At 37.0% G+C, this 20230-nt stretch overlaps 2 protein-coding genes across 3 annotated transcripts; both read left to right on the top strand.

The window, feature by feature from the left end:
- Positions 1-3977: 3977 nt before the first annotated feature.
- LOC306869488 (uncharacterized protein) lies at positions 3978-12852 on the top strand (the record flags this gene model as incomplete). The annotated part of the gene is made up of 6 exons (XM_079416256.1): positions 3978-4116; positions 6642-6830; positions 6911-7009; positions 11023-11093; positions 11449-11579; positions 11899-12852. The coding sequence occupies 6 exons, from the start codon at positions 3978-3980 to the stop codon at positions 12131-12133; spliced, it is 864 nt and encodes a 287-aa protein (XP_079272382.1). The 3' UTR covers positions 12134-12852.
- A 479-nt stretch (positions 12853-13331) lies between these two features.
- LOC306869689 (non-POU domain-containing octamer-binding protein-like) lies at positions 13332-19918 on the top strand. 2 transcript variants are annotated; one of them, XM_079416552.1, is made up of 10 exons: positions 13332-13432; positions 14142-14289; positions 14372-14565; positions 15242-15543; positions 15629-15724; positions 16037-16233; positions 17456-17640; positions 17726-17756; positions 18509-18588; positions 18675-19918. In XM_079416552.1, the coding sequence occupies exons 2-10, from the start codon at positions 14142-14144 to the stop codon at positions 18768-18770; spliced, it is 1329 nt and encodes a 442-aa protein (XP_079272678.1). In that variant the 5' UTR covers positions 13332-13432; the 3' UTR covers positions 18771-19918. The 2 variants fall into 2 exon arrangements, with proteins under 2 accessions (XP_079272678.1, XP_079272679.1); XM_079416553.1 differs by having other exon boundaries at positions 13333-13432; positions 18678-19911.
- The last annotated feature ends 312 nt before the right edge of the window (positions 19919-20230 follow it).

Genomic DNA, 20230 nt, shown 5'->3' with positions numbered 1-20230 from the left:
TCTTATGGAAAAGCGTAAAGCCACATTAAAGTTTCTCCTTTGATCCACTCTTCGAGGAAAAAAGGTAAAGTTGGAACGAACCGGTATTCACCCTCCAGAAAATTTAACCAATCCATTCCACTTATAAAATGTCACTGAGCACTTAAACATCTAATGCAGTGTAAAAGCCGTTTTTTACATAACTTCCACAGCACGGTATCTGTCACAGAAGGATCCCTTCGAATTTCCCAAGAGATGAGCTCCCATTCAATTCAGATGCATGTTTGGTAGTCGGCGCATTGTCAGCCCCACAGTTATCTGGATTGTCACCTCGGATCACAGTGACTCACACACACTCCGGGCTGTTGCTCAGACGCCACACACATCACGGCACACATCAGCGGCAGTCTGCGTCGCATCTCGGTCTCCGTTCCAGCACCAAACCGAGCCGCTATTAGCGTTCAATCTAGTCAACCACCTTCGTTAAAATGAGCGTGGAGGTTTATAAACTTAGATTTTGATATCCATCATTATTATGTAGGCTATATACACATATTATACTTATGTATATTAAATATTTATACATTTTAAAATGTTTGGTTACCAGAAAAGTTAAAGAAGCGAGCTCGGTTTAAAGAGGTAACCATAGCAACAATATGCTTTGTATAAGGATTTGTATAATTCAGATTTATATACAGCACCTTATAGTTTTAAGAACGTATACTGACAAAAAGTGAAAGAGTTTCGCCTCTTGGTCTTCTATACTCTTTGGTTTTACTAAGCACAGTTAAAATAAATTGCTTATTTTTATTTTAAAAAGGTTGTCTAAAAGCACTTTTTGTCAAACCTCCACAGACTGTCTATGCGCACAAAATTACTAGATATTTATATTTAGTATAGCCTATTGTTTAATTTCACATTCGATTCAATTCGATCCATTTTTACAGAATTCATTCGACGATTTGACGAAATAAAAACATTTAAAAAATAATTAATTATTTTTATATTTATAAGATCGGTTTAAGTCAGAAAATATTTAAATGATACGTCCAATATGATTTATTTGATGTCCTATATAAAATAATCTTTTCTGCTTCACAAGTAGGCTAATTAACCCTGAATCCTTTCAACCAGCCACCCACACGAATACACACACTTGCTGCTGCATGATGTTAATAATCTCGTGTGTTCATTTAAAACAATTTTACAGATGTTTTGCTATGAATAATGAGGCTGCAACAGTCAAGATGAGTCTGACCAACAATGGTAGACCACGTATAAACAGTGACATCCTGACATGAGAGCTGGGACAGCTGAACAGAAAACAATCTGTAGATAAAATAATCATCCCCATTCAATCTCATGCATATTTACATTCACAGTAACAATGGTGTAGCTATAACATGGTAGCGAGTGCAAGCTTTATGGGAAACGGTCGAGAGAGGCTATATTATTCCAATCACTGCAGGTATTTTATAATGCAAAAAAGGCAGTGAAGCAGAGGACAGGCATCATAAACAACCATGAGCTCATGCCTGTAGGTGTCTCATGTCTTGTTTACAATTCTATTCCATAAATTTCTGTCTAGTGCGTACTTTTACTGAAGGGATGTTCCATGCCAGTACAATGTCATCAGCCAATTCTCAGTGGAGTCTTCTGGTTCTGTCGAACCAGCGTTTTAGTCTTCCTGTCATTCCTCATTTTGCAAATGTGTCAGAACAGTCTCAGCTTTCACTGAATAAACTCTGAACTCTAAGATAAAGTTAATTTATGAGTCAGTTCCCAGATTCCTGTATCTGTTTCTTTGAATGCTAATGCTTTCTGACTCTTTTGTCAAAAGTTGTTTCACACACACACACACATGCAACATAACTTTCAACAAAAGATTATATATATAATACGATACTAAATAAGTACACCGTCAAAAAATTGTACCCCTCAATAAGGTACAATTATTGCTCATATGGACTTTCAATAAAAAACAAAGATGTGTTTTTAAGTGCATTGACCCAGTGATAAGATGTTGTCACAGCTTTAGGATGATACTCATAAAGGTATATTTACAACAATGTAGGCTATTAAATGTAGTTATCACGGTGCACACAGCAGGGAGGAACAAGGAACACGCAGATGAGGATGTAACCTCAAATAATAACAGGCTTTAATGAAGACATCAAGGCAGGGCAAGACAAGGCAAGGCAGACACAGACAGGAACACCGGGGAGTAACGAGTAGACCAGACGACATCCAACTGAATAGAGAGGACTATAAATACACAGGTAAATCATAGATAATTAGACAAACACAGCTGGACAAGAGTAAACTAATGATTACATTTAACAAGGACAGGAAACAAACCAAATATGGACACAAGAGGCGGGAACACATGACACACACACGACAGAGGACTGACATAACTCCCCCCTCCTGAAAGGCTTGTCCCGAGCCTTAACAGTTCCATCGAGGAGGGGGGGTGGGCGCTCTGGAGACCCCTCAGGACAGACACGGACAGGAACACAGGACGGGGACCTCCAGAGCGAACAGACAGACGGAGGCCAAGTCGGAGCTGGGAGCTCAGGAGGCCATGGCAGATGGTCTTCGGGGCCTTGGCCTCAGACCCCTCGGCCCGGCCCCTACAGCCGGATCCCTTTTAACTAATGATTATATTTAACAGGAAATAAACCAAATATGGACACAAGAGGCGGGAACACATGACACACACGACAGAGGACTGACAGTAGTACTGTCAAACTATTAATCGCGATTAATTGCATCCAAAATAAAAGTTTTTTTTACATAATGAGTGTGTACTGTGTATATTTATTATGTATATATAAATACAAACACATGCATGTATATATTTAAGAAAAATATGCTATGTTTATATGTTAAATATATTAATATATAATATAAAATATTATAATATAAATGTATATACATACAGTATAAATGTTTTCAAACTATACACTGTATGTGAGTGTATTTATATATAGCCTACATAACAAATAAACTCAATACACATACATATATTATGTAAACAAAAACTTTTATTTTGGATGCGATTAATTGTGATTAATCATTTGACATCACTAATTAAATGCTAAATATGTCTTTAGAACATCTAGTTTTGTACAATGTATAAAACACAAAATTAAGCAGAAATAAATTATACATGATACGTTTAAAGAAAAGCTGGAATGAGTAGCTATAAGCCAACTGAGATTTGATAAAAACTTACCGAAAACTTTGGAACCGTACGCCTTCAGAAACAAAGTGAATAGACCAGAAAGGGCCATCAGAACTACAGACAAGTTGTAGTATGAGAGGAATCCACTGCCTACGCTGTAAAAACTGTTTTATTGAAGTCTTTTGGGAGTGAACATGATAAACAAATGTCAGCTTCAACAAAGCAAGAAGCTATAAGACAGACAGACAGACAGACAGACAGACAGACAGATAGACAGACAGATAGATAGATAGATAGATAGACAGATAGATAGATAGATAGATAGATAGATAGATAGATAGATAGATAGATAGATAGATAGATAGATAGATAGATAGATAGATAGATAGACAAAATATCAATTTAAAATTAAAAATCCGTTATCATAAATTGACAAAACCTTTTGTACGTGGAAAAAAAGAGAGGATGTACTGTACCCTTGTCTGAAGGAATTTGCAACAGCTCTACAAAAAATTGGGATTTAATTCTTGCTAAGGTTTCGTTAGGAAAACTTCTTTCTAAATGATAAACTAAGCTTCGGTATGTTCATATTAATTAAGAAAGCACTGCATATTAGTTCTGTTATGCCTTCCCTGTGCGCGCATGCGCACTACACCGTGTTGCATAAACGCAGAATCGGTGGTTGTCAAGCAGCAGCAGTTTATGTAGTTTATTAGTTAACTCTTTGCTCGTCTTCTAAGCAAAGTGTCCTTGTATATATAACCTATTTCTCATTAAACCAATTTCCTTAAGTTACAAAAGTCATTCAGACATGAGAGACGAGGATGAAAGAGATAGTAGGAAAACGAAAAGAAAAGCAGTTCCGGATGATTTAAAAGCGCCTGGGAAGAAGAGACAGAAAATAAAAGACAAAAACAAGGGAAAGAGCCGCGCAGTGCAGAAATCAGACGGTATCTATCTATCTATCTATCTATCTATCTATCTATCTATCTATCTATCTATCTATCTATCTATCTATCTATCTATCTATCTATCTATCTATCTATCATCTGTCTATCTATCTATCTATCATCTGTCTATCTATCTGTCTATCTATCTATCTATCTATCTATCTATCTATCTATCTATCTATCTGTCTATCTATCTGTCTATCTATCTATCTATCTATCTATCTATCTATCTATCTATCTATCATCGTCTGTCTGTCTGTCTGTCTGTCTGTCTGTCTGTCTCTATCTATCTATCTATCTATCTATCTATCTATCTATCTATCTATCTATCTATCTATCTATCTATCTATCTATCTATCTATCTATCATCTGTCTATCTATCATCTGTCTATCTATCTATCTATCTATCATCTGTCTATCTATCTATCTATCTATCTATCTATCTATCTATCTATCTATCTATCTATCTATCTATCTATCTATCTATCTATCTATCTATCATCGTCTGTCTGTCTGTCTGTCTGTCTGTCTCTATCTATCTATCTATCTATCTATCTATCTATCTATCTATCTATCTATCTATCTATCTATCTATCTATCTATCTATCTATCTATCTATCTATCTATCATCGTCTGTCTGTCTGTCTGTCTGTCTGTCTGTCTGTCTCTATCTATCTATCTATCTATCTATCTATCTATCTATCTATCTATCTATCTATCTATCTATCTATCTATCTATCTATCTATCTATCATCTGTCTATCTATCTGTCTATCTATCTATCTATCTATCTATCTACAGCATTGGTGACCTTTTATGTACTACATTTTCACATCTTTTTCACATTTGCTTCACGCTATCAACAAGCATCATTAACTAGAATAAAAATAAAATAACTAATATTTATTCAGGGCTTGAAATTAAGTATTCTCATGTGGTTGTCCTTCGGACAAGTAAATTTGTCATTTACTTGTCCAAGTATAAAAGTTACTTGCCCGGAGAGAGATTTTTTTTCTTTTTAAATTGAGTTATAAATATAATTATTTAACGCATTTAGTTTATTTAGTTAGATTTTTCGTTTTAAATAAAATAATGAAAAAAAAAAAGATAATACTGTTGTATTTTAAAATAAAAAGGGAGTATTAATTACAAATACAATTATTTTATTTTAAACTAAAAATTAAATGCTATTTACTTCTTTATATGTGAATTTTCAAATTTAAATTTTTAATTAGAGTTCAGTTTAATCAGACAATTAGTATAATAAGACATTTAGTCTGTTACCAAACAAATGAAATCAGTATCAACAAAATTCATCTTTGCAATGCAGAGGAAGCACAGAAACTGCATCTGAAGTGGAATAGATATATTTAACCACTGTTTAATGCAGCTCTGAAGGACATGGAATGCTTTAATCTGCAGTTACAAATGAATGAATCATGTTTTGATTCATAAAACGTTGAATACTGATATTTGAAATTATAAAAAAAATAAAATAAATACTGTAAATGTGAAATTAAAACCACCAGTAGGTGGCATTAAGTCACTGTTAATAAGTGATTCATTGCGACTGAACCGAATCATTTAAACGATTGATTCATTCAGGAACAAAACACTCAGAGATGTGCTGAACTTGTCCTTTGAAGGGCCGCAGACATTTCAAGTCATCGCTTGTAAATTTAATTTGGATGTGGTCGAAAGTGATCTGACTAGTTGATTTGTTTAATTTGCAATTAGTTTGTCCATTAAAACCATTAAGTTCGATTTGTCCATTATGCATGAGAGGCATGTTTTATTGTGTTGACAGGATAATCAGCCAATCATAATGATGAGGAGCACATAAGGCAGGCATTATTGCATTGACGCACCAATCACATGACATGTAGCCTCCCACCCCCAGCATCCGCGGTACACTTCGGCTGCATCCGAAATCGCATACTACCCTACTATATATAGTAGATGAAAAACAGTATGTGACAAAAGAAGGATGCCTGAATTCGCAGTACTGATAAAAACTGTTGTTGGTAGGTCACGTGACAATTTCGAATGCAATAGATGACATTCGTACTATATAGAGCATACTCTTTTTCTGGTTGCAAAGTAATTACTTATTCTAAAAAGTACCTACTCAAGAGAGTATGCGAGTTTCAGTTTTAGGAGGATGTGTGAATGCCTGAGCTCAGTGGAGTCAAAAGTAACACTGCCTTGCTTTTTGAAACTTTACCCACCATATGTTGGACAGTGTTAGTTTGTACGTTATTTGACCTCATGCGTAATATTATTATTATTATTTCACACAGCATTTTTTCTCATCCAACACATTATTTTCTTATCCACATTTGCAGAAGAAAATAGACTTTATTTATATATGTAAAAATATATTAATGTATGCTCTTGACAGACAAACAGTTGTTATTTTGCGCTTTTCCTTATCCTAATTTACATATTTTATATTTATGTTTCAGAGATGAAGGCTTTTTAGGTTAGCCAGATTATTTAGCCAGATTATTTTTCTCTGATCCTCAGGTCTTATTGGTAAAGCTGACTCTACAAAAACTAAAGTGAAGCTTTCTGGCAAAGAGAAGGACAAAGGGAAAAAAAATAAATCTGCCCACTCCAAAGACTGGCCTGAGGATGATAAGAAAACCAACTCAGATGGTGGCAAAAATACCTCTGAAATAAAGAGGAATGAGAAAGGACAACTTGTGTTTAAAGGTGAAGCTAAGAATGTTTTGTGCTATAGGTTTATGATTTATTCATTCATTCACTAATTTTTCATTTTTCTGTTGTTGCAGACCACCCAGAGTTCACACCTAACATGACTCCTAAAGAGGTTTTACAGGCAGGCAGTTTTGGGGGTACCTATTTTAGGCCCATCTACTCCAGTATCACAAGTATGTCTTGTTAGCTTCAGTTATTGATTATTAATTCTTTCTTTTTCTTTCTTTCTTTCTTTCTTTCTTTCTTTCTTTCTTTCTTTCTTTCAACAGCATTTTCAATTTTATGCCCATTTTTAGAGTGGACTTTATCATAGTCTAAAAGTTACCACCAATTGGTTTTCAAAGTCACATAAATAGTTAATTAAGATCTATTGAATGGTGAGTCAGTATTGTGACAGAACTGGTGAGAGGAAACAACTCTGAAGATGTTACACGCTCTAATGACTGAGATTGGTTACAACAAACAAATGCTGTCTGGGCGCTTCACCAGTTACTTCTGTGTGAGAAAGCCACTGTTAAAATGTCATGTGATATCTACACTTTACCAGAAGGCATGTGAGGAACTATATTCTGATGTGACCAAAATTAAGGCTTTTGGCAATCAGACTAAACACCATGTTTGGTGTAAGCCAATAACTGCGCATCCTTCGAAGCACAACATTAAGTATGGCACTAGAAACATTATGCAATGTGGCTGCTTCTATTTAACTGGCCCTTATGAAGGTAGAGGGTAAAATAAATGTAGCAAACAAATGCAAAAAAAAAAAAAAGGGTTAAAAACATGAATGTCAATAGTCCTAAGTGGCAAAGACTCTAGATCTCAGTTGAGCAATTGTGGGTAGACTTAAAGAAATAGGTCACCCCAAAATGAAAGTTTGCTGAAAATGTACTCACCCTCAGGCCATCCAAGGTGCTACTTTATTGGAACAGATTTGGAAAAATGTAGCATTACATCACATTACTCACCAGTGGATCCTCTTCAGTGAATGGGTGCTGTCAGGAGTCCAAATAGCCGATGAATACCATAATAATCCACATGACTTTAGTCCATCATTTAGCATATTGTAAAGCAAAAGATGCATGTTTTTAATACATAAATCCTTCAATAGGACATTTTTTTAAACTTCAGACCATTGTTTCCAGCTAAAATACAAGTCTTCCATTCATAATATTGCTTTCTCCAGTGTTGTCTTGTCTACACCCCCAATTCCAGAGAAGTTGGGACGTTTTGTAAAATCAATAATCAGTGATTTGTTAATTCTCTTTAACTATTATTTAATTGATAAGTACAGAAAAAAGATTTCCAAAGTTATCACTGACCAATGTAAATGTATTTTGTAAATATGAACAAATTTTGTTTTTGACGTCTGCAAAACATTCCAAAAAAGTTGGGTCAGATGCTAAATAAAAGTGAAAAGGTTATAGAATATCCATGTTAAACTGTTTTGAAACAGTTCACAGTGGCTACGTTCACACTGTCAATTTTTGGGATTGACAACCGCATTTTCTTTATGAGTGTGAGTCTCGAAATGTCCCGTTCACACAGCAGCTTACAGTTGCATTTAGAATTCTGTCTGTATGAATGTGAAATGGGAGTCAAGCCCGTATTCCTTACCAGTAACCATAGCGACAGAGACCAAAGTAAAATCAAAGATGGCGACGTCCATAAAACTGAAATTCTTATCACTTTCTGACACAAGAGTCCAATCGAGCCGCGAGTTACTTCGTCAAATCTTCATTAACTGACAGCAGCTTTTAAATTTGGGTAGAGGTCGGGGCATTTCAGTTATGCACAGAACACAAAACTGAAGGGAACGGCTCCAGTGGAAAACTGACGGGATCTAAAACATTCAGATGACATGCAGCTCATTTCTCCGTCACTGTAAGTTACCGAAAACACATAGCACACATTAGACGCTCGTTTGTGCGGTATGTATGACGTGACAGGCAACTAGTTGTCCAGTCCTGTTCCGTTCACACAGTGCGTGTGTTCCGAGAATGCAGTCCTGAAAATTTAGTTCGGTTACAAAATGCGGTTGTCACACCCGTAAATAACCGAACTGTGTGTGAACGTAACCGTTTTAAGCACATAAATACAGGATTGACAACCGTATTCTGCTGCTGTGTGAACATGGCCAGTAAAAGCAGGTAAATTGGTAATAGGTCAAGGTATCATGTTTGTGTATAAAAGGAGCATCTCAGTCTTTGCAAGCAAAGCTAGATCATGGCTCATCACTTTGTGTCAAATTTCACGAGAGAAATGTCAAACAAATCAAAAATTACATTTCGTAATGCAAAATTGCGAAGAATTTAGGTCTTTCACCAAGTACCATACATAATATTGTGAAACGATTCAGGGAATCCAGAGAAATCACAGTACATGTAGGGCAAGGCAGGAAACCTGTGTGTGCTTGACCTTTGAGCCATACTGCGTACTGTATTGCATTGCATACTGCGGTGTTAGAAATAGCCACATGGGCTCAGGAGTACTTCGGAAAACCACTGTCATTTACCACAGTCTGCAGCTGCATCAAGAAATGCAACTTGAATATCTGTTACTCTGAGAGAAAGCTATACATCAATTCTATACAGTGATGCTGCTGGATTCTCTGGGCCAGAGCTCATCTCAGATAGTCAATAAAAGAGTGAAAATGTGTGTTGTACTCAAATGAGTCCACATTTCAACAGGAAAAATGGATTTCGATTTCTCGGTCCAGAGAGACCAAAGGGACCATCTGACTTTCACCAGCAACAGAAGCAAAAGCAAACGTCTGTCATGGTATGGGGGTGCAGCAGATGAAACAGCATGGGTGACTGGCATATGTGTCAAGGCACTATTGACATGGAGGCATATATTGGGATTTTACAGAGACATATACTGCATCAAGAAGATGTCTTTCATGGCAAATCCATGGTTATTAGATCAAGACAATGCCAGTTGTCATTCTGCATGTGCTACAACAGTGTGGTTTCGTAGACTCAGAGTGAATGTGCTAGACTGGCCTGCTTGCAGTCCAGATGTGACTCCTATTGAAAATGTATGACCAGTCATGAAAAGGAGAATCAGACAGTGACGATCATAGACTGCTGAGCTTCTGAAATCTTGTATCAGTTGTCAGCTTGTATCTGAAGTCTAGACTGGACAAAAAATTTGCTTGCAAAACTTTAACAATTAGTATCCTCAACAATGAAACATTGTAATTAAAAGGAAGGTTGATGTGACACAGTGTTAAACATGCCTCTTTCTCAAATAATTTGGAGTATGTTGCGGCCATTAAAATCAAATTTGTTCATATTTACAAAATACATTTATGTTGGTCAGTGAAAACTTTGGAAATCTGTACTTTTGTCAATTGAATAAAAGTTTACTAAATGTCCCAACTTCTCTGGAATTAGGGTTGTGAGTCAGGGGAGAAATATCCACAGGTCAAGCACATTTTACAAGCAAAACCTGTCCAAAATGGTTTTAAACAAATATGTTGGTGAATTTTGATGCGAGAGGACAGTGGATGGGCTTTTTCAGTGGGGGAAGTATTGTTATGGATTATGGACAATGGTTTAAAGTAATACACCTTAATGATGGATTTGTTTCTTACTTTTTTCACTTCATGAGACATTAATTGATGGACTGGGGTCATATGGATTATTTTATCAGCTGTTTGGACTCTCATTCTGACGGTACCCATTCACTGCAGAGGATCAATTCATGAGCAAATGATGTCATTTTCCTTTCTGAAGCTATTTTAAACAATTGTTTTGAAAACAGCTGTCCACTAATTATCTCTCTGCAACCTGACTGAGCTTGAGCAGTTTTGCTGAGATGAATTGGGAAAAAGTCTGTAGTTGCATCCACTAAATGCAGCTTTTATTATAGAACTGTGAAATGTAAAATTGTAATACATTTTGACCAATTTGAAGAAATGCATGTGCACTTTGACAAGTAAAAAGAAAACAAGAAGAAATATTTTCAGTTGTTTTCTGTACTTTCCACTTAAAAACTCTTCACAAGTACTTCAGACTTGAGCAAGGAAAACAGGACAAGTCTTCTTTTTTTTCTTTCTTTTTTTTTACATTTCTCCACATGTCCTTTGGCAGTCAGAGAGGTTGATTATATGCACTCAAATGTCTAACAATAGTTCTGCAATCAACTGTAAATCTTAAAGAGGTTTTTTTTTTTTTTTTAACAGAGCAACATTACAAAGATGTTTGGCAGGAGCTTCCCAAAGACTGGCTGGATGGACTAAACAACTCTAGACAGGTGCTAATCATTAGCATTACATCTCAATAGTAAATATTTTTGTGATATTTTCATGGCAAGAGTCTGTAGCGGATAAAAGAGCTGAATGTACTCTCTTTGTGTGTATGATTTATGCCGTCTTGTGATGAGACTATAAAATGTATGAATAGTTGATTGCCACATGCTGTAGTTGACAACAGCTAGATTGCCACAAGCCAGCAATCATTCACAGTTGACAGAAACAACATATTCACGTCCAACTTGGAGCTGCTGTTGTGTGCTTGAATTTGAGAAATAATTTAAACATTTGTGCAGTACTAAGCAGGTTTTATGAGAGTTTTTTTATTTTTTTTTTTTTTATTTGGGTTTATTTCAGGTGGCTTCATCCACGTACAGGGAAAACGTGAACACCTATAAAGTAAAATGTGGAGGCAGTCTGGAGATGTGGGAAAGCAGTGGCTGGATTATTCCCCAGGATCCATATGGCTGGTTCCAGTGGTACTGCAGGCAAGAGCTTCTGCAACTCACCATTCACTATTGTTCAGAAGTCTGGGTTTAAAAATGTCATTTGTTCATTTAGCAAGGACATATTAAACTAATCAAAATTGGCAGGAAAGTTGCACAAAATAACATTGTTGCGAAAAAGCAATTTCACTTTTACTTTTGAACTTTCTATTAATCAAAGGAAATATATCTATCTATAATAATAAGAGATGTTTTTTAAGCACCAAATCAGCATATTACAATGATTTCTGAGGAATCATGTGACACTGAGGACTGAAGACTAGAGTCTTTTTAACACATTCTTGTTCCATCTTCCCTGCAGGTTTTACCAGGGCAGGCGAACAGAGGACGATGCACGCCAGATCAGTCGCTGGGCCAAATGTGCAGGAGTCAAAGGTCGGTGGCGACAGAACCTCATCACAAAAGTGGTCCGGTCTGGGTGTGTTTATGACAACCCCAGTGTTTCCCCAGTGGTCAGACAGACTCTCCAGCACTGGGGCTACAAACTCACCCTGGAGGACTATAAGGAAGGAGCAAAGAGAGTCAAACCCAAATAGGATTAACAGACTTCCAAATTGGCCTCATTCAATTTATCACATAGTGCAGAACAAAGCTGACCTTACTGCATGGAAATAAACTCACAAATCTGATTAAATAATTGATGCTTTGTCTGACTGAGGGACGTGTTTAGCTGAGAGACCTGTGGTAATAGTACTGCTGTATTTGGTTCCCATTGGACATGTTTTCTGTAAGCTGTTTTGGTAAATAGGAAAGTTAGAATAATGGTCTATTTTGGGTATCCAAAGCAGAAGGAGACATGAATAGTTTTTTTCTCGTCGCAGCTGTACACTTGCGTGCGTACCAGGAATGTGGAGAACGGATCTGTAATCGGATGTGGGCATTGTTACGATTATTTTTATTTTGACAATAATTTATTTTTCTAGGTTTATTTTTTAATACATGCTGAACATGCTTATCTATTTGACTACAGTCTGTCATATACAAACTTTCCAATCTGTCATCTCTGAATGGAGTTTATTAAAGGAGGTTTTTTTGGTGTTACACATTGTTCCATTTGGTTTAAGAAACAGGTGGATCGTAATTAGAAACATTTATTATATATGGGTCATGCAGTATTTTCATGCCCCCTTGTATATGTATTGATATATTAAATATTAGTTTATATACTCGTTCTTTGATGCTTTATGGTATTGGTTGGTTTGTCTCACTTTCTATCCTATTAGATACAATTTCAGAAATGTATATGATGATATATAAAAATCAAACAATTAAAAAAAATTAAAATAAACTTGACTGGCTCATTAAAATTAACCCCAAATCCCTCACTTCAGTTACTTATTTCCAATACGTATAAAGTTCTTGTCATTGTGTAAACAATAAAATTATAATTAATAAAAGTAAAGAGAATCACCAGATAAAAAGTGTACATTGGTTCATTTCTTTTAATTGAAATCGACACTTGTTTTGTTAATTGCGTTTCCTTTGTTCAACACTGGTCGGCGCCGGGAGTTCCCAATTTTTACATTAGCGTTTCTCAATCCACGCCGCTCACTAACTGGTTTTTTCGTCATTTCCTACGAACAACAACCAATGTTGGCCTAAATATCTGGGTTTAAAAACGGCTACAACCAATGGAACATTTGGAACTTGTAAACGTCATTTTATTGACGTGAAATTGGCCAATCGAAAGCGTCAGAACGTACGCCGGAAAACCCACGCCAGCCAATGAGCAGCTAGATCAGGCAGCAGGTTGAGGTGCACGGCGTTCAGCCTCTCTCTTCTTTGTGAGCAACACTGCGTGTGTTACTGGAGCGGATTAAATACTCTTATAAAAGGTATTTAGACGTTTGTATGGCTTTTGTATTGTATGCATATGTTGAATGCTTTCGTTTATGAATCAATGTGTTTGTGCATATGAGCTGGAGATGAGTCCGGGCCGTTTGTCGTGTTGAGCGTCTGGCCGGCTCGGCTCCGTTTTACAAACCTATAAATTACACGCTTATTTATGAAGAAATCAGACAGTTAATAATGTAAAAATGCATGCACTAAGCTACACTGACTAATGTTCGTAATTCAAGCTTGAGATCAAAACATACGTTAGCGTACAAAACGAAGAATCAAACAATCACTGAAAACAAAGACATTAAATTGCATCCACAATAAAGAAATCACGTTCTTAATTAAATCTGTTAAAACACTCATTATCTAACGCATTGGGCGTTAAATATGCATCTTATTTCTTCTTTAAATTATAATTCAAATAACATGTTCAATGCTACATATTCTTATAGTTTCAAGCTCCGTTGTGCTATTTTATTTTATAACGTAATGGGAGTCATAATTTGTTGATTTCCAGTGTCTCTTGTTCATGTGTGTTGTTTGTCATTAAGCATTTCATTACATTTGCAATTAAAGGATGCTGTAATGTCAGTGAATCATCTTACTCATCATGGCCTTGTTTACACTTTTGAATGGGCCTTATTCTTCTGAGGTTTTAAAAATCAATGAAATCAAGTTTGTATTGATGTTCATGTGCCTTAATAGATGCAAGGAAACAGAGGACCCCGTTCAGAGCAGCAGAATCACGGCCCACCCCGACAGCAGCCCAACCCCCAGCAGGAACAGCAGAGGAAGCCCTCAGGAGCCGACAGCAATGGACAACACACTGATGCTGGAGAGCAGAGCAGCCCGAGTAAGCAACAGTTGTGGGCTGATGGGACAGATCTTTGACTTTGTTAAAGTCATAGTTACTGACTGAGCCTTCTCTCTTGCAGATGCTGCTTTCACTATAGACCTGCAGAACTTCAGGAAGCCAGGTGAGAAGACCTACACGCAGAGGAGCAGGCTGTTTGTGGGGAACCTGCCCACTGGAACCACAGAGGAGGATGTGGAGAAGCTCTTCTCCAAGTATGGAAAACCTTCAGAGATTTTCATCAACAAGGAAAGAGGCTTTGGCTTCATCAGGCTGGTGAGTTTTAAAGAAAGTGACTGGTAGTTTATTTCAATGAGACTTACCTGACAATTCATAACCAAACTTTTTTTTTTTGTAACTTAATTTTTAGTTAAAGATTTTTTCATCAGGGTTTTTGCAGGTCTTTAAAGGTCTAAATTCTCTCTTCCACTTTTAATATTAAATTGAAGACTTAAATCGATAAATTCATGGCATTAAATGTTGCATCTCCTGCAAAAAATTAATATCAAACAATTAAAAAAAATAAAAATGCAGTCCCATTGACTGCAATTATATGACTGACAGACTGCAACGGTTTGAGTTAAAAATCTTCGTTTGTGTTCTACTGAAGAAACAAAGTCACCTACATCTTGGATGCCCTGGGGGTAAGCAGATAAACATCAAATTTTAATTTTTGGGTGAACTATCCCTGAATCTCTCTTGATTTAAGTGGTATTTTACAACTTTGAAGCATTGCTAAGAGAAGACATTTACATTTAGAGACCATATTGATATTATGTTCCTGAAATTCTCCTTATTTGGTCTTTCAAAGTCTAGATTCACCTTCATAAAACCTGCAGAAACGATGTTTTGTGCATTTTCATGTTTCTTTTTCAATGATGTGTGTATCTGTTATCAGACAGCAAAGAACAAAGGCAACATTAACCTTGACCTGCTGCTCTCTTCTCATTAGGAAACAAAGACTCTTGCGGACATAGCAAAAGCAGAACTGGATGACACTGTGTTCCGAGGTCGCCAGGTCCGTGTGCGTTTTGCCACTCACGGCGCTGCGCTGATGGTCAAGAACCTGCCTCAGTTTGTGTCCAACGAGCTCCTGGAGGAGGCTTTCGCCATGTTCGGTCCGATCGAACGGGCCATTGTCATCGTCGATGATCGTGGCAGGCCGACTGGGAAAGGCATTGTGGAGTTTGCCAACAAACCCTCTGCCAGGAAAGCTCTGGACCGTTGCGGAGATGGGGCCTACCTTCTCACCGCGTGAGTGCCTGCTGCTTTCATTTTATTTAAATGTGTGTTAATAGTAGTTGGTTTACTAAAGTTTGCCTTTCTTTCCCAAACTCAGTTTCCCCAGGCCTGTTACCGTTGAGCCGATGGAGCAGCTTGATGAGGATGAAGGACTTCCTGAGAGACTTATTAACAAAAACGCACTATATCACAAGTGAGTTCATGTTCTCGTATGCATTGTAAACGGTTATGTGTAACCAAATGGTTACCCAGGCTTCCTATAAGTATTAAAAAAGTACTAAATATTAAAAAGTGTTTTTCAGATCTGGAGAGGTTACGGAAACTTACAAAATCATGACAGAATTTTCGTTTTTGGGTGAACTAACCCTTTAATCGGAAGAACAATGTGAAAGGCTCTCACTTTAATTTTTATGATGATGACTGTTTAAGTGTAAATTATCCCACTTATTACAAAGCTACCCACCACATACATAAACTGACACGCCTTCCTCTATCTGTCCATCAGAGAGCGTGAGCAGCCGCCCCGGTTCGCTCAGCCAGGCTCGTTTGAGTACGAGTATGCTATGCGCTGGAAGGCCTTAATGGAAATGGAGAAGCAGCAGTTTGATCAGGTTGATCGAAACATCAAAGAGGCCCAAGAGAAGCTGGAGACTGAAATGGAAGCAGCACGACATGAGCACCAAGTCATGCTAATGAGACAAGGTGAGCACACACAGGTTGTCATTTGTCACATTAGCCAAACTCCTTCAAATATTTTCAAATATAGTTCAATTATTTGTTTGAAATATTCCCCCAAACAGCATTAGACATTTTGGATTGTTTTTTGTTTTTGTTTTTTTTACATTTTTATGATTTAATAAAAATGATCTGCTTTTCGCTCCCAAAACTCTACTTTGGTGAACCCAGTTTTAGAGCTTGACAGGAAGACTGTTTTCCTGCTATGCAAGTCTGAATGCTTTAATTGACATGTTTGTTATTTTTATGCAACTTATGTCTTACCTATTTTTGTCTTTCTGACAGCCAGTGATGATTCTGAAAGAAAACGCACAGTGTTTGTTATAGTAACACGTGCATCTGACTGACAGAACCGCGCGCTTGTATTTCAGCGTTGCTGTTAATGTTATGGTTATTTTAGCAAAATGTTTGCTCCATAAATTCAGTTCAACAGCATTAAGTTAAAGAGGGTAAACTTTATTACTCGACTGAATCTACACATGCAATAAATGTCTTTGAATGAGCACTGTAGAGTATTCTTCGACCGCTGAGGTAATGCCAATACGACCCATTACAGGGGCTACCAAAATTATATTTTAAAAACCCCCAAACCCAACTTTAATTCGCGCACTGTACACAACTGACTGTTGTTGCCGATGTCAGTTTTAACGAAAGCATATTTCACACTCACAGGGCTTGAATTGCAGATAAGTACAGATATTTAACCTGCTACATATCTCTTGGGCGTCAGCGCTTCTCTCAGATTGTATCTTTGATCTTTTAAACAGAGCGATCATAACTAAAGTAAACAAGCATGCGCTTGTCTTTGGTTTTGGCCTTTTGTCGATGATCTTCAAGAAAACTCAGAGTGGAAAATCTAGGCTAAAATCGTGTAGTGTGGCATTATGTTATACATTTTCCATATTAAAACCTTTTTTATTTTTTTGGCACACAAAATTTGCCTTTAATTCATCCATTTTAAAGGGGTCATATGATGCGATTTCAAGTTTTCCTTTCTCTTTGGAGTGTTACAAGCATTGATAAGACCCCCTGCACTTTGTCTAGCAATTTTTTTTTTAAATCAAGCATAGTCAGGGGAACCTAAAACCAGTCAATTCAGACGACTAGTAATTCAGGAACCCTATAGTTTTGCGCATCCCATCAGCAATCACACTGCACTTAGTCATGTCTGTTCCTCTCTTTGCTTTAGATCTCCTGCGCAGACAGGAAGAGTTGAGGAGAATGGAGGAGGCTCATAGCCAGGAGGTGCAGAAACGGAAACAGATGGAGCTGCGTCAGGAGGAGGAGCGGCGGAGGAGAGAGGAGGAGCTCCGTGCTCACTCTGAGGACCTAATGAGGAGACAGCAGGGGCAGGGAAGCAACTTCTCTGAGAAAGTGAGTCTGGGGTTTCCAAGCTCCACAGTTATTGTCTGCATTTGTGAGGATTTTTAATTCATGGGCTTTGTGTTTGCTTTTTCAGAGGGATCCAGACATGAGGATGCATATGGGAGGTGAGAATCTCACTCAAACACTCAGTGATTAACAACACTGAACTCACGCTTAGACTACTGAACATTTTAAACACCAGTGTCACAGCAAGAATTGCTGAAGGTTTACCAACCCTTTACCTCATTTGGTGTTGCTGGTTAAAAATTATGTAGAAATTATTCTCCTCTTTCTATAGTCTTGGATTAAATATTTTTGTCAACCCTTTTCTATCAATTAGCACAGGTTTTGTATTTATTGTTTTTTATAACTGATTGTCAGCCTCATTAATCTGATCTTATAAAACAATTGGGGGATAATTTCGGCAATGTTCACTCAAAAATGACATGTATAAACGCAGATCAATGAGGCCTATAATCAGTTAGTTCCAAAAAGATATACAACACCTGTGCTAATTGAAAGAATGCAAGATGATAAAAAGATTGCACACAATATTTGGTAATAATATTGAATACTGGGAAATTTATAAGCATTTTTTTTGTACGATGGTGCAAAAAATCTAGTTCTTTTGGGGAATTGTTACATAGTGTATGAGCGGAATCAGTAAGTTTGAGTGCAGTGCTATAACTAACTAGCATTTTACAGATAAAAAAATTACAAGAATGCAACATGAGGGGAGTCCTGTTGTTTTGCCCTACTTAAGATGTATAGAAAATGCATGGTACACGATTGGTCTTTTTTTGGTTCTGTAATATAAAATACTATGTTTTTTATCCATTTGAACATAACATTGTTTTTTTCTTTCTTGGGGTGAAAGGTCAGGGAATGGCTATGAACAGGAACCCGATGGGTGGAAATACCACAACAGCAGGAGCTGCCAGCTTGGCTTCCAGTGAGGTAGAGATTTCTCAACACACATTGGCAACTTTCAGTCCAATGTGAAAAGTGTGCAGTATGTAATCCTCTGTCTCTGTCTCTTTCAGCAGGGGCCTGCTGGTAATCCAGGTGGTCTCCCTCTTCCCTTCCCTCGTCCTGGACCTCCTGTTGACTTTGGCCCTAACAAACGCCGCAGATTCTGAGACCACCATCCAAAAGTCATTCGTTTTGTTTGTTTGTTTTTTTTTTTTACATACTGTAAAATATTTTTAAGTGCATATTGTGGTTTTGTAGGACCTGTGTATGCATTTCACATTCACAAATGAAATTGTGTAGGCAAATGTTTTAAACAGGTTGAAGTGTATGTTTTAAGTTACCCTGTAAATCTCCCCAGCAGGACCCTTAAGGGACTGTTTCCAGAAACGAATTGAGCGGCAGCTTTGGGGGACCCTTATGCTTATGATTTCTAACTGAAGATTCTTCTATAGGCGAAGGTTTATCTGTGCATGGAAACAGCTCCTGGCTGGATGTTCAGCTTTGTATAGCCCTTTTTTATTAATTTCTTCTCTTTTGTATTTCACCCAGCAGTGACCTTTTCTAAAGTAGAGATTAGCTTTTGTCCATCTTGTCCTCTGCAACGCTTGCCTTTCTAGACAACTTTAAATAAATTCATATCTACATGTTACATACTGTCCAGTGTCGCTGGCAGCATTCATGGATTACATTTTGTGATTTTGTCTTTGTACAGCTGTTACAAAGGAAAAAACACAACATAAATTTTAAAATGAAATTGTCTCCTATCCATTCAATCGTTAAAAGGTAGCGAAAAGAATAAGTAGTTCTTGTACTACTTATGTTTATATATACCCTTTGTCTTCTAAACCACCTTGAACTATTTGACTCCATGGTCCACAACAATATTCAAGGCTCCCTCATGTAGGCTAATGGATTTTCTTTGGTACATCTTGTCTGCATCCAAAATCACATGCTTTCCTACTATATTGTAGGTGAAAAACTGACAAAAGTATGCTTGAATTCACAGTGCTCCTAAAAGAGTAGGCAAAAAGTACGCAGATAACCTAATACTGTACTTCCAGTCGAGATTTTGAAGTGTGTGTACGATGGACACTTTACTATCCCATGAGACCATGGGAGAGGATGCTGGTAGGTCATGTGACAATGACAACATGGTCAATGTCCAGATTGCATTCATATTACACCCATTCATGCTATATAGAACATACTCTTTCTGCAGTCGTGAAGTAATTACTTATTCAAAAAAACAAGAGTATGTTATTGTGGATGCAGCCTCTGTGTGTCCATAGATAAAGTAAATGACTAATTAAAATGTAAAAAGTAAAAAAAAAAATTAAGAACAGACAGACTGGATGATGATGATGAGATCAAGATCTCGGTGTGGAGCACTGGCTGTTAGACAAAAATATCACTGGGTTATTACTGTTATTACTATTAATGGAATATTTTTGAGTTATAGGTTTTCTTTGTTACACAGCTGTTATAATTATTCAACATTGCTGTTTAAAGTCAATTTGTTTGGTAGGGTATAAAACTGTTAAGAGACAATTAAGCTTTTGGAAACACTATAACTGAATTAGGTTGAGCTGTTACACATACATACATTTAGCCCATGCATGTGCTAAAG

The sequence above is a fragment of the Barbus barbus genome (assembly GCF_936440315.1).
Source record: "Barbus barbus genome assembly, chromosome: 5".
Taxonomy (NCBI): Eukaryota; Metazoa; Chordata; class Actinopteri; order Cypriniformes; family Cyprinidae; genus Barbus; species Barbus barbus.
Note: the sequence above shows the minus strand (reverse complement) of the source record. Positions and strands in the feature narration are given on the sequence as shown.